Genomic DNA, 13,756 nt, shown 5'->3' with positions numbered 1-13,756 from the left:
TCGCACTAAGGGCCGCTACGCGTGTCTGCTTCGGACCGGTCGAGTATGCTTTGATGCTTTTCAACCATGCCCCTCCACGGCCGGCACGCAGGTCTGTCGTCCTGTATGGCACACAACACATCCGAGCGCGTGGGCGAGCCCTCACGCTGTGCCCTCCGAACGAACAGTTTGTGTCAGGGATAGCACTGCCGTCCTTCTGCCGTCTGCGCCGCGCTGACCATGGGATCTCACTTCGCAGAATCCACCACAGGGTTCAGTCTCCTTCGAGCGCCCCGCTGGACGTATGGGCTTTAACTTTGCATCTGCTCATTCCGCACTCGGCATACTCTTCCAGGCTCAGCGAGAGCAGATCCAGGACTGTCCGGATATCACTCTCGGGCTTCCTAGTCTCGCCCGCTTCGCACCTTTGTTCTCCATCCGCACCGTGTATCTCAGGCGTAAGGCTCCGCTACCCACGGTATTCACGGCTTGCTCGCTCATCAGATTGACCTTGCCTCATTCCAGATGGCCGACCCGTATCTGAAGTCCCGAAGATACTAGCGCGCTTTCCCCAATCGTACCGCTCAGCCCTGTAGATCCTCCGCTCTCATTGGTCCTCCCGCTCTGGTACGCGCGCTTCCCACCAATCCAGCGAAGTATCCCAGCACCTCATGACCAGTGACTTGCTTCACGCCCACACTCGCTCTCTCCATCGATCAGCCGGGTCAAGACATGTGCTGGGGACGCCGAGATCCCCATTTGCCTCGACGTGCAATGGTCAGATCCGGCGTCGAACGAATGGGCAGCCCACGCACGCTATCTCCGTGTCTCACAGGCTTCCTGTGCCCGATTCTCGGATGCCGAGGCACTCTAGGCTTCGGTACCGCACCCGTTCGTGCACTTCCACTTCTGGACCCACGCGGTATGTACCTGCCTTGTCTATTGCGCGACTCTCAAGGCGACGCGGTCCAGAACTGACGCCGATCTCCCTGTGCTTGCGTCGATAACTTACGTTCCTATATTCGAATCGACAGGATCGTCAGCAGCGACTCTTCACAGTCTTTGAGTTCATGCCCGACCTGGACCGCGCCAGCGTGATACGTACGGTACGCAGTCGCGCCTCTTCTGGTCTTCTGTGCGGTCTTACGACGCTTCGGCATGCCCTGGACTCTGGATGTGGCATTCAACCTTGCTGGGAACATCTGCGATCTGTCATGTACACCTCCGGAACTCATGAAACGCGTTGGAACCTCCTGGAGGACCTGACAATGTGCTGCGGTTTGGACCAGTCTGGAAGTGCCATCACCTTTAGCGCTCGTTACGTCCAATATCGGTGCCACTACCGCCGACCACTCGTTCGCGGTCCGCTGGGTTTACGTCCTCTCCGAAACCGACCAGCGGCGTTCACGTCCATATGCCACACTTGCTCTCCGTGTCCCTCGCTCATCGTTCAAACGGCCCCCGGTGGCCCAGGCTCTCCATTCTCAGCATCCCGGTATCGCTTTCGATAGGCTTCCACTCGCATGCGCAGCGACGTCGCCGGGAAGTCGCGCTCTGGACGAGATCTGCATCTTCCTTGCTTCGTCTGCCCCAGTCCACCGATCGTGAGCCTATCCATCACCGGTCACTCAGCTCTACCTGACACTCCCTACAGCACCCATCCGTCGTCTTCGCGATCGAGCTCCGGGTTTACAGTGAAGGTATCCGCCAAACCTACTTGGACCAGACGAAGAGCTTCCAGGATCGTCTTCATCTTCGCGGCACACTGCTCGATCACGATCGGAGGTCGTACTGCTGCTCTGGCTGTGCGGTACCAATCTACAGGGAGAGTTTGACAGCCACCCGTCCCTATTACACTCGATCGTCCTCTCGCTGCGTACGCCTGACAGTTTCTTGGCCGCGCTCGGATTGACGCATACCGCATACCGCACGTCCCTCGTGTCTCCGCGTGGCTGCGACGCCGGTCGAACTGTCTGTCGGTTAAACCCTCGACGGGCCCATGTACGCCACCATCCCGCCTCCCGAGCATGCCTCCATCGTCGAAAATGCCAGCCACCCATCTATCTCTGCCCCTGATCCGAGACGTTTCCGCGAATCGTTTCGAAATTCGAACGGCCGGGGAGAACCACCCCGCGCACCTAACCCCATGCCAAGGGCACGTCAGCTCCCGGCGCCCGCCCTCTCCCCGTGCCAGTGCCACCCATCCACCGCCGTCATGCATCACGGTCCCCGACTCCGTTCGCCGTGATGTCTTCGCGTCCCTGTCCCTGGCGCGCACAGGCACGGGTGACGGTGCGTATCGTCCATCCGACGCTTTCCCGGCGTGCCGTGCAGCGATGGATTGTTCACGGACATGCATCGTGCCAGCCTGACACATACTGCAGGGTCGCGGGACGCCGTGTGATCGAGGGAACACCTTGGAGGGCGTCGGCGCACACAAACAATGACGTCCCCGTCTCCCCGATCGTGCAGCGTTGTGTGTCCTGAGCGGCGGCGGGCGTATGTACATGCTAGGGTGCGCTCCTCACGTAAGTCTCCACTGATGCCGACGTCTCTTTCTCCCGCCGGCTCACGCCCGAACCTTCAGTTCTGTGCCTCGACGCTTCGCGTTCTCGCGCGTTCTATGTGCGGACGGCCTCCCATGCGAGGCCCTCCGCGCACCTCCCACCGCGCACCGATTTGGCCCGCCGAGTCCTTGTTCCGCATGGGCACATAGCCACACCCCGAGCACGCACGCGCGTGTGTGCGCCCGCCAGGCACGCCCGTCCCCGCTCCTTCGCTGGCCTTCGATCGCGCGCACCCCGGGGCCTGTGACCTCGGAACGCGCTCGACACGCTCAAACCCCACATCGGGCGCGCACGGTTCACGCTGCTGTGCCTGTGGGCACGCGTGCGGAGAAGCTTCGTACGTGGCCAGGCACAGGTCGGACACACAACGCACGACTCGGACGCTTCTCCTGTTCATGCTGCTTTTAGCGCTGGGTCGCTCGGGATTGGTTCGCGGGTATGCGGGTGTTTGCGAGGCTGCTGTCCCGGGCGGCAGGAGCATACAGCGGGACGAGAGCGGACGAGGGGACCTCGGATAGGCAGAGATATCGCCATCGGAGACTCGCGATTACGAATGAGCGGTGATTTGTCGTATAGCTGCATCTCGACTGAGTGGCGGCACTGTTGACTTGAGATCGAGCTGCACATCGAACGACTGTGGATTTATCGTGCACACCCCATGATCCAGCCACGCCAGAAGGGGAACGACGCTCACACTTTCTAAGTTCCAACAGGTTCCAACAGATACTCGCCGGCCACCTGCAGATGCACGCGTCGTTCAACTGGTTCACGCCTGCTCATTTCGGCGAACTGTGGCCCGCAACAATGCTCGCGTACCCACTTCGCAGCCACTCCGCGCTAGGCCCCCGCATTCCAATCCCGGCTCCTGACTCACCATCAATATAGTACCGTGCGAGCGCGTCGACGAGCACATTATGATTCACCACCCACTGGAGGAGGTGCGCACGCCCGATCCGGGAGCGCCGTGCAGCAGGCCCAAAGCTCACCCGGAGAAATACAAATTCCGGGCCGATGCGCCTCCCCCCGGCCTTCTTCCCTCTTCTTTCTTTCTCGCCGGCCCTCCCGCTTCGAAGAACAGACACGTTTCCGACTTTTCGACTCCATCCCCAGACCCCTCGTGCCCAGCCGTCCGCGGGCGTACCCCCGATCTGCGCGTAATTCGTTCCAGAGCCGCGGTCGCATCGCATCGCGCGCCACGACTCGCGCGCCACGACGCCGACTCGCGAGCTCGCGTCCGAGGTGCGGTTCACCCGAGCGCGCGGATCGTACGTGGAGTGGCGGTGGGCGTGTCTGGGCTTTGGTCGCCGGACACCCGAATTGTTCGCGGGATAGGCGGGACGCGTATGGGTGCTCGGAGGACCGACGCACACAATTTTACAGATGCATTATGTATGACGATCTGCGGCGCCTCTGCGCGCGATGACACTGTCGGTGTCACCCTCGCGGTCAATTGATTCCCCTCTTTGCTTTGAACATCCCTGCCACACTCGCATATTCACACGACGCACTACGTACCTACGCACGAGCACCGTGGGCGCGAGTGTGGAAAAGCGTCGAGTCGTACGGCGGCGGCCGTGGGACACCTCCCGACCGCCCGGCGCGCGGTTTTTAAAGAAGAGAACTAGCGCGATCGGATTCGATTCAAATTCCCCGCCACGTTCCGCTGGCTCGCTCACTCGCACCCCATATCGGTGATGCCATGTACGCTGTCGGTGTATGTATTATTCACGCACGCTTCGATGCACGGCCTGGCCCGCTTCGCGTTCTGCAGTCAGAACCTTGCCCGGAGCACCGGAGCACGCGCCGATCGAAGAAAGTTCCCATGGGCGATGGCAGACGCGCGTGTGCGTGTACGCGTCCGGACGCGTTTTAAGGTTAGCGTTTGGGGCGCGCCGCCGCGCAGGGGAACGCGTCTGCAGAATGCGGACGCGCTCGACATGGGCCAGGTTAATGTTACCGCCGTGGGCGTGGGCGCGCACCAACGCCGCGCGGGCTCGCATGCGGAGCGGGGTGTGGGCTGCAACGAAGCGCGAATGGCCAGGGATCTCCCGGCATTCGTCCAGGGCAGGCATAGGAACGCGAACTTGGGGCTGGTATTGGGGTGGTGATACATCGTGCGTGCGGGGACGCGCGGGACAATGGACGACTACTACTGCTAACTAAGCGTGCGGATACATACGGGAGAGCGGGAGAGCAGCGGCAACGGATGGGGTGTACACATACACGACGGCGAGTGAGTGCGGAAGGTGTACAGGTGCGGGAGAAGCGATGCGCGGTGGAGCGAGAACGAGTCCCAGTCGAGCCGGGGGCCGACTACCCAGGTGGAAGCGAGCGCGAGGGATCCGGGGGACCGAGGACGACGAATACCCGAACAGACTGTAGAGTAGGTGTATGTGCCGGGGAACGGGACGCGGGGAGGCGTGCGACAGCGGGGACAGTGACGGGGGAGACTGCGATTGTATATACATACTACAGATGTAGATTGAGCGATGTGCCAGTGTCCGGGAGCGTCCGTCGGAGTCGCGGGGAATCGAGGCGCAGGATGAGTATCGATTGTCGCAGCCGCTGCTGCGTCGGAGTGGTATATGCTTCCTGGGGAGTTTTGTCTTGGGTTTTGGGGCCTGGCGCGGGGCCGAAGACGCATATACTGGTACAAGGGGCCAACGCCGTGATCGGGAGCGCGCAGAGGTGGCGAGGGCAATTGAGAAGTGGAGGGGCTAGCTTGGCGCGCGCGGGGGTCTCGGAGGCACGGACGATGGATGGATGAGCCAAAGAGGACAATGGAGGATGTTTGCAGCAATCTTGGTGGGGCCCCGGAAGCGCGATCCGCCGGCGCTCCACAGGGACGCGTCTCGACCGCGACTCACCGCCCCCGCCCGACGTGGCCGCGCCCGACGTCGTACGCGCAGGCGAGGAAGCAGAAGTGGCAGGAGCGAGGAAGAGTGGCACGCGCGATGGGGGGAGCTCAGATCGGGGTGGTTTGGACGCGGCGCGCGTTGGGCCGCTGGGACGCGAGGCGCCATTGTTTCTCCCAGTCCTGGAGACAACGGACGAAGCCCGAGTTGGGCTTGATGCAGGCGCGTTTGCGCTTGACGAGGTCGAATGCGGAGTCGTAGGTCATGTTATGTGTGTAGATCAGATAGGCAATGACTACAGCGGCGGAGCGCGACACGCCCTGGAGAAGAGCCACACGACGTTAGTCAGACGGGATGAGAGCGAACGCGTAGGAACGCACCTGTTGGCAGTGGACGAGGACGTTGATGCCCCGCCGTAAACGGTCGTCTATCCAACGCACGGTAGACTCGAGGTGGGGGCGGAGGTCGGCGGAGGAGCTGTCGAGGATATCGAGACGATAGCACTCGAGCTTGTTGCCTTGCGCGGCGTGCGCCTCGACGGATGGGAGCCATGGCGCATCAAGCACCTGGACGAGGGCCTGTATGTGGTTGGCCGAGAGGAGGGTAGGGTCGAGGATGGCGGAGAAGGACCCGAGGTAGAGTGCGCCGGTCTTGTGCTGGGGAGACGCGGGGAGGATCTGGTGCATGGGGGTGCACATGGCCTGCATGACCTCTGGGGGAAGGTTGTCGAAGCGAATCATGGCTGGGGGAGGTGGCGAGGGTATGCGGGGGCTATGTACAGTGCAGGAATGCGCGACGGATTTGGGGATTGGTGGGGGAGGGAGGAAAGAGCGCAGAGATTTATAGAGGAGGTGCGCGCATCCGGATCGGGCAGGGACCTCAATGAAGGGCCACGTGCGGGTGCCTAGCCGGCTCCGCCAAGGATTTCTATACTTGGACGAGCTGGACTGGGCCGGTGCCTGTCCCCGTCCCGCTCAGATCGGATCGTCCTTCCTCTTTCCCAATCCCTCGGTTCCCCTCTCCCTCCACTCCGTCTTCCGTCTCCGCCATCTCCCTCCTCGTCCTCCTCGTCCTCCTCGTCCTCCTCGTTACCTATCCGACGTCCCCGCTCTCTTCAACCTCCGCATCGCATCTCATCGCTGTCCCGACGCTGTACACCCGACGTCTCCGCCACCCCTCGCCCCACTAGAGGAGGCGGGGCATCGCGGCGGCGTCCTGGACAGGCCACGTCGCGCTCACGCTCTGCCGGCGGTACAACACAGCTCTCGATCGTCGTTCTGCCTGTGCTTGACATGCTCGAGGCCGTGCTGCGCGCCCCCCGTCATCGTCTCTGGCGATCGCGGATCCAAGTCGTCCCGCCTCATGCATATATGCGGTATGCCCCCGCTTCGAGCCTGCGATTCAGATTGTCCAGGTGCGCACAGGTCTCTCGATGTTCGTATGCAGATCCAGGTGGGCCTCGCGAGAGCACGATATCTATGCGAGGTATGTCTACTTGGACATCGTGCTCGAGCTCTCTCGTTCCTATTGATCTCGAGAAATCCACCTCAGTGCTCAGTATCTATGTCATCGCGTTCAGTAGCGACCTAGGTGCCCGGCCTGGATCGTTTTGTGGCGCCCGCGTGCGAGCCCTCCAGGCCCGATCGCGTGTTGCTCATCTGCATCCGCGCCGCTTCATTCTCCTTCCGAGAGTACAACGAGCGTATACGGGGCAAGGAAAGTCTATCGCTATCGTATGTCGACTGTACGACTACGTCAGCCACCCCGCCCCAGTTGCCCGCGGGGTTGCTGGTTCCAGAAGCTGTCGCGACGGCAGGGTGTTTGCTTACGTCGCACGCCCTTCGCTCTTGCAGACGTACCTGCAACATAGCAAACATATGGCAAACTAGTGTTGTATGTGTTCTCGCTACCCTGCCCTACACGATTGCGTTCTCAGTAGTTATCTCTATATAGATTCATCAGCGCGGCACCGCGGCTGAGCTCAGAGTCATCCTCCGTCGTGTTATGCGCTCGCAGTGCTACATAAATCTTCTTTCTGCGATTCACTTCTGGAAAACTTTCTTGGACGTCGTCCCAGGGTTTTTCCTGCCATCCGGTGTGTGCAAAAATGGGCTGGCGTTCCCCATCCTGGTGGGCCTTCTTCAGCGTCATGATCAACACGGACTTCGGGGCTTTGGCATCGCTAGAGGCCAACCACTCGCCGACATAGAGGAATAGTGTGTTGGCTTTGGCCACCACACATCCCGAAGTAGGTCGTCCGTAAAGTCTGTCATTGACGCGCGCTTCGAACTCTACCCGAGGGTTGGTTGGGTAGATTGTCCTGGAGACTTTGCATCTAGTTCTGAAAAAGAGATGCGGCGATGGGCGCGGGGGCGCTGGCAAAGTTCCGTCCCGGGATGCATTCCGCAGCTCCGTCTCACTCCACGCGGAGGGGGTCAGGACGCCCGCAAAAAGTGGGATATCCGGGTTCAGGCTTTTACCATAGAGTGGGGCGAGGACCCGGATCCAATATGCGTCGACGTGAGTGCTGCATGCATCTGGCGGCGGCATGAGCCGCCAAAGAATTTGCGTCATCGAGTTTTCAACATCATGGGGCGTTATCTTTGCGGCCATTATGGTAGTCTGTAGTGTCTGGTTGTGTCGGGGTCGCAACAGATAACGCAAAATATGCACGATGTCCTCTTGGTTGCTGTAGTAGCGGGTAAATGCGCAGAGCAGGAGCGCCTCCACGAATTTCTCCCTGGCGGTAGCAGCCCCTTTCGGAAGAACGACCGTTGAGTCTTTCGGACAGTCGGTCGTTTGTTGCGAATTGGCGGCGGCGCGTTCCAAATCCTCGGCGGTATGATACTCGAATCGTGTTTTCATAATGTCGAGGAGAAGGCCAATGCAATCATCGCACTTATGGTCTGATGCGGGCCTGACGCCGTATGGGGCTGTGGAGGGTGACGTCCTTCGTGTGGTAGCGCCTAACAGCTGAGGGTCGAACATCTGTACCGGAGATTCTTCGGCCTTTGGCTCAAATTGCAGACCGTTGAGTGCTCCATCTAGAAGGTAGGGCAACGGAGAGAGGGCATAACGTGATGCTCCGTCGATTGTGAGGACCGTCAAGGTTTCTGCTGGGCCGCTGATACCTTTCCTTTGGTATTCCCCCAGGACCCTTTCGTGGCAAGACCAGATATCATGAGCACATACTCACAGAAACGGATGACAAGGAGATACGCACCCATCCTGCGCAATTTCCCATCTCCCGGGGCCGTGATCCCATCTATGAAGAACGACGGCCTTCTCACAGAGGTCCGTCGGCTCCTCCGCACAGCACATCTCGAGAAGAGACCACCCACTGTGGACGTGTGGCGGTACCGAAGCGGTATTGATGTCTAGAAGGTCTGGTCCGGCAGTCAGAGGGTGCGTGGGGACGACGATGCAAAGCTTGGCGAGACTGTATATGTCGCCCATGTGCGTTGCGTGCCACTTCCAGTCGTCGCCGCCTTCGTCCATGGCTGCGGGGCGCACGCACGCCTTGTCGAACCAGAGGTATTGGACGTTCCTGGCTTTGGCGGCATGGCATACGAGCTTGAGGAGCCATATAGGCAGTTTGTACGGCTCCGGTTCTTTGAAACCCATGAACGAAGTCGAGAGCACGGCATATCTAGCGCTGCCGATGGCGGAATCCGCCGGATGTAGATTGCTTTTCGGTGCGGGCCCCTCGAGGATCTGGACGTCCGGCGACCTGGAGGAGTCAAGAAAGTCGTCGCAACTCAGAAGGCGGAACCGCTGCGGGGAAGCTAGCTTCAGCAGCGACTGGTACTTGCTGTGCGCCACATGACCTAGTGAGCGGAACCCGTCCGGGACTGTCGTCGTTGTATTTCGCAATGATATGTTATGTGGCGGAGGGGCCGGGGTGCCTTTGATCGGCGACATAGTGCTAGTGCTAGCGGGAAGAGATGTGGAAATCCAGCGTGTTTAAAGCGGCTTCATATAACTCCCCGCTTCTCCAGGTGGCAAATACGCCTCCGGCCACATTCATTATACACTGGGGCGCGAACGTATTTTGAGAGCCGCGTACGCCTCCGATCATGACGCGTCGCGCATGTCTTGGAACGGCAGCAGTCCGAGTGGGGCGCCGTGCAGGCTGTCATTGGGCGCGTTAATAATGCGATAGGAAATGGAAGGACCCACTCACCGCCACCATGGTCGTCCATTACGGGAGGCCACCTGGTGATGGGACACATCTGAAGGGGGCCGCGGCGTGCCAGATCAATCAGTACACTCGTGGCACGACCTACCGCAGAGCGCTCAGCCCTCAGGCCGGGCGGTGATCCAAGAAAGCCGCCTGAAGGGGGTGGGTGTTGTGCGTCATTTTCCTTCGGCGTGTTTCAGCTCGCGCGAGGGATTGAACCTGAGATCATGATTTAGAGAGATCTCGTAACGCTGCAGGTTAATTCTTGATTGAATGCGTAGACGGTGCCCGGCCGGCGTTGTGGATCTTGCTAGATGGTAGGATATGCGCTCGGGAAAGGGACGAGAGTAACATCCTCTTCAAGCTCGTGGGGGATATAGATATTGTGAGGGAATACGGCCGATGTATCATCAGCTGCACGTACTTACCTGCAGGATTCAACTAGGCATGATTCACGAGGATATGGACGTGGGCGGCCCATGCCAGACGCGGGTTTCATAATATTAATAACGTCGTCCTTATCTAAGAGGTCATAATGAGAGCGTATGAGACTTTGATCTGGCAGAGGGGATTACATCCGGCACGCCTGCTTTCTTTCTAGACGGGAGACGTGACGGTTGTTATACTTCCCTCGCGAAGTGCGTTTAGCCCGTTTTCCTCATATGAAAGAAATAACCTACATTTACGCAAAACGACATCGACCCACCTAAAAGCCAGTATGCCACCAGATATCCGAGCAGAGTGCGTTTTCGTGATCCTGGGCTACGTGTTCAACTTACTGGTGAGTGACCCGGGCTTGGCGTACGGGGCGACGACTCTTTAGCATAGCTGATACAACTTGAAGCGGGTAAGTAGTATCTGGGCGACAAGCTTGGGCGAATTGACCTTTAGAGGCGACACTGTGACACAGTACGTAGATGACGGCGAAGCGTACGGCTCAGAAGATGCATTCGATGAAGCTTGAACTTGAAGCGGAGCGAACATATTTGGCAGCCCAGAGTATATCGGAATAGATAAGATAACCGCAGTGCTACTAGGCGCTCCCGGTGCGCTCCCGGTGCACGCGCGTCCCTAAGCCAGTCCCATAGCTTCGACTTGAACTCGACAACAACTATCGACTGTCCACGTCTCAAGGGTATGTGTCTGAAATAAATCGTACTATTTAAAGAAGTCGAAATGTACAGGTTATGTGCTTGTACTACGCTCATCCCTTCCTACTAATCGAGAGGCGCCTTACGCAGCAAAAACGCCGGAGCCTAGTGCACTCGTCAAGTCATTATCAACTTCGCGCAAATACTTGCGGACGCTGCCGCCCGCTCAGGCCTTTAGCCAAAATATGTCTACAGCTCGGGAAGCAGAAGTCATGTAGCCAGTGTGCGTATGCCGCACGAGCATTACTACGGGGGTCCGTTTCTCTGACGCCGCCAGAACGTGGCTCTTCAAGCTCATGGACCTCAAGAAAAGCCTCTTAATACGCCCAAGAAATCAAGTAGGAAGGTAATCTCCGGAAGAGCATGTGCACTATTATGAATTGTCGGAGCCAATCGTCCAATATTTGCGACAGCTTCGGTGTCACGGTGGTGAGTGAACTTGCGTAATGTGTTGAATATAGCATCACTTATATAATTTGCAGGAACAACGCTTCTACGTAGAGTACGGCACTTTTAACGTGTACGATACGGGATTCAGCACGTTCGGCGACGGTCCGCAATGCTGCTACGTACGAGCTAGGTAAGGTCATCGGTGCTAGCCTCTGTGCGTGTTCAACTATCAGTAGGAAAGCCGGAGGTCGAAGGAACGTTTCTGCACTACCCGATTATTGCTGAACAACTGCCTATCAATATGAAAGAATGACATGTCCCTGTCATGAAGCCTACACCACCTCTCCGGGAAGAAGCGATTCTGTACACCCTTGTCCTTCCGGATAATCATAGCCCTTTGACGGCCGTGTTTGCCAACAGGCATGCGAGCCAGTTCCTTTTCATTCTGATCCAGTATTTCTCTGCTCACTGCCCGGTTATCAGATTCAGAACCGACGAATCCTTCCAATTGTCCGATGTACACCATGTAGTACTGGCTGGCTGGCTTCGGCCGCAGTGGCCCTACTGCTTGCCAAATGTCCCCATCGGTGCTTGAGAATGCTCTCTCGCCAGCCGATTTCGGCAGTTCCTTGGATTTCAACGAGACCTCTACGGCGTGCGCATTGGCCAAATGGAGGATCACGGTACTGTCATCTTCGATCCTGAGCTCCGATATCGATTCCGGGTTCCTGATTAGGTGCACGTCCAGGGGGGCATAGTAAAAGGGCAAGTCAGAGCCGATCCCATCGAGCAAGGACCTGTAGGCATTGATGAACTGCAAGTCAGGGTGTTTCCATGCTTCGACGAGGGCAAACACCATAATCCAGAATATGGTATTTCTGTTGCTAGTAGGCGAATATGTGCGTGTAAGGGTTTTGAGGAATGTAATGTGTCCGGGAACGTCGCCAATCGACGAACGTGTTGCCCCGCAGACGTTTACCGCAGTCTTGTGTGCCGTCAGGGCGCCGCACAGCCAGTAAGTGAAATTGTGGGTGTCTGTCGGAACATTGCTCGTAGAACTCAGTGCTCGCTGGAAGGCATTGAGAAGTATAGCATATTCCTTCACCCCGTTCACGATGGACTGGGCTGGCTTGAGATCAAGTGGCTGATAGGGCTGTGCGAGCATTGCTAGGAGGAGCGTCCCATATACTCCGCTGTATGGGTTCAGTGGAGCAGGATCTGAAACCTGGCCAACTTGTGAGGGGATGCTGTAGACTTCTCCAAACATGTTTAATAAGCCTGAGTCTGACGTGGTCTTTTCGGAGGGTTTCTCCGCTTTTAAGGCTTCCGGATCCCTTTGTGTCGGTGCCTCCTTGAAAGTGCCCCCTTCTACGATTACGCGCAACAATGTTGCGAGGAACGAGATCGCCACACCTGGAGAATTGGTGTGTTCCGCACGAAGTTTAGTTACGGTCTCACAGTTGCGTACTCGCGCAAGCCTCGTCGGGTGGTTCTCTTCTTGATTCTGAGGTCTAAATATGAGTGTCAGTCAATAATCCATGCTAGTATGTTCATAAGTCAGAACCCGCCAAAATACACTTACATATCCGAGTCATAGACCCTGCTAGCCGTCACGTCAGGCCGCTGCGGGAAGCACCACTGTCCACTTCCGTATTCGTTGGGCCAGGAGTGCAGCACCACGACATCCTCTGGTTTGGGACAAACAACGTCCAATAGTGTTTGGTACGCGCTGAAATAATCGGTCCTTTTTTCTATGGAGGCGTGTTTTCCAAGTCCTGCCAAAAGCACGAGGCAAAAATCTGCGTTGCTGAAGATTTGTGACCGGTTTTCCAGGTGCCAACGCACGTCGCCTTCATCGTCCAACATGATGCACAATGCATCTACCCATAGCCACCATGTCTTGGTGTGCTCATAGGCGGCCCGCGCGGCGTCTTCCAAGACCTGCATGTTGATAGAGATGGATTGTGCGGGCCCCGCAAGCGTGATCCATCTCCCGAATTTCGTGTGCTCGTTGTCGTTTGGGGAAGCAGGAGTAGATGGTTTATTGTCGGCGTAGGATAAAGCACAGTAGCGAGGAAGACTCTGAACAACATCGGTTGTTTTGGAGTCGTTTTTTTCGGACACTTGAGGGGAGTGATTGTGAAAGACGCTATCGTTAGCACGCCCCACTGGGGCCGGAAATGCATAGATGGCCAGCGTAGGTGTCGTTTGAAAGAAAGCCAGACCGTTGATGAGCCGAAAGGTGCCTGGCCGTGTGGCGCCACTCGCAGCTAGCCAATCAGATGGTATGGTATGCGGTTGTTGGAACTCGTCACATCTAGGGAGTTGCACACTGAGTTGAGGGTCGGGATTCATGGTGAGGACACTGAGGGCTTTTTGAGATGCAAAACACAATATATATATAGCTTTTCGACGAGGCGTAGTGGCAGCGATCCGCAGCTCTGATAGATATGGCGGCGCCATCCTGTAACGAGAAAGTCAGACGTGGCGTGTTTTAATGGGCGCATCATCGAGGCACTCGCCTTAAGTAGCAGGAGGCGATAGCATCTGTAAATTATCGAGACTTTATGGGGAGCCGTACCGCCTCGGCGGGGATGCTGTGGCTCTGCGATACCTACGTAGCATAAGCCGAAA

At 57.8% G+C, this 13,756-nt stretch overlaps 4 protein-coding genes across 4 annotated transcripts; all 4 read right to left on the bottom strand.

Moving 5' to 3' along the window:
- Positions 1–911: 911 nt before the first annotated feature.
- On the bottom strand, positions 912–1,569 carry TRAVEDRAFT_61287 (uncharacterized protein). The gene has a single exon (XM_008046649.1). It carries the CDS (start codon positions 1,212–1,214, stop codon positions 996–998), a length of 219 nt encoding a protein of 72 aa, XP_008044840.1. The 5' UTR covers positions 1,215–1,569; the 3' UTR covers positions 912–995.
- Positions 1,570–4,623: 3,054 nt separating this feature from the next.
- Positions 4,624–6,144, bottom strand: TRAVEDRAFT_175376 (phosphatases II; the record flags this gene model as incomplete). The annotated part of the gene is made up of 2 exons (XM_008046648.1): positions 4,624–5,721; positions 5,782–6,144. 2 exons carry the CDS (start codon positions 6,139–6,141, stop codon positions 5,512–5,514), a joined length of 570 nt encoding a protein of 189 aa, XP_008044839.1. The 3' UTR covers positions 4,624–5,511.
- An 843-nt stretch (positions 6,145–6,987) lies between these two features.
- TRAVEDRAFT_53722 (uncharacterized protein) lies at positions 6,988–9,322 on the bottom strand (the record flags this gene model as incomplete). Its single annotated transcript, XM_008046647.1, has 3 exons — positions 6,988–7,143; positions 8,075–8,558; positions 8,625–9,322. The coding sequence occupies 3 exons, from the start codon at positions 9,320–9,322 to the stop codon at positions 6,988–6,990; spliced, it is 1,338 nt and encodes a 445-aa protein (XP_008044838.1).
- Positions 9,323–11,351: 2,029 nt separating this feature from the next.
- On the bottom strand, positions 11,352–13,477 carry TRAVEDRAFT_24536 (uncharacterized protein; the record flags this gene model as incomplete). Its single annotated transcript, XM_008046458.1, has 3 exons — positions 11,352–12,535; positions 12,581–12,633; positions 12,705–13,477. 3 exons carry the CDS (start codon positions 13,475–13,477, stop codon positions 11,352–11,354), a joined length of 2,010 nt encoding a protein of 669 aa, XP_008044649.1.
- Between the last annotated feature and the right edge of the window lie 279 nt (positions 13,478–13,756).

The sequence above is a fragment of the Trametes versicolor genome (genome assembly GCF_000271585.1).
Source record: "Trametes versicolor FP-101664 SS1 unplaced genomic scaffold TRAVEscaffold_14, whole genome shotgun sequence".
Classification (NCBI taxonomy): Eukaryota; Fungi; Basidiomycota; class Agaricomycetes; order Polyporales; family Polyporaceae; genus Trametes; species Trametes versicolor.
The sequence above is the reverse complement of the archived record's forward strand: the minus strand, read 5'-3'. Positions and strand labels throughout refer to the sequence as shown.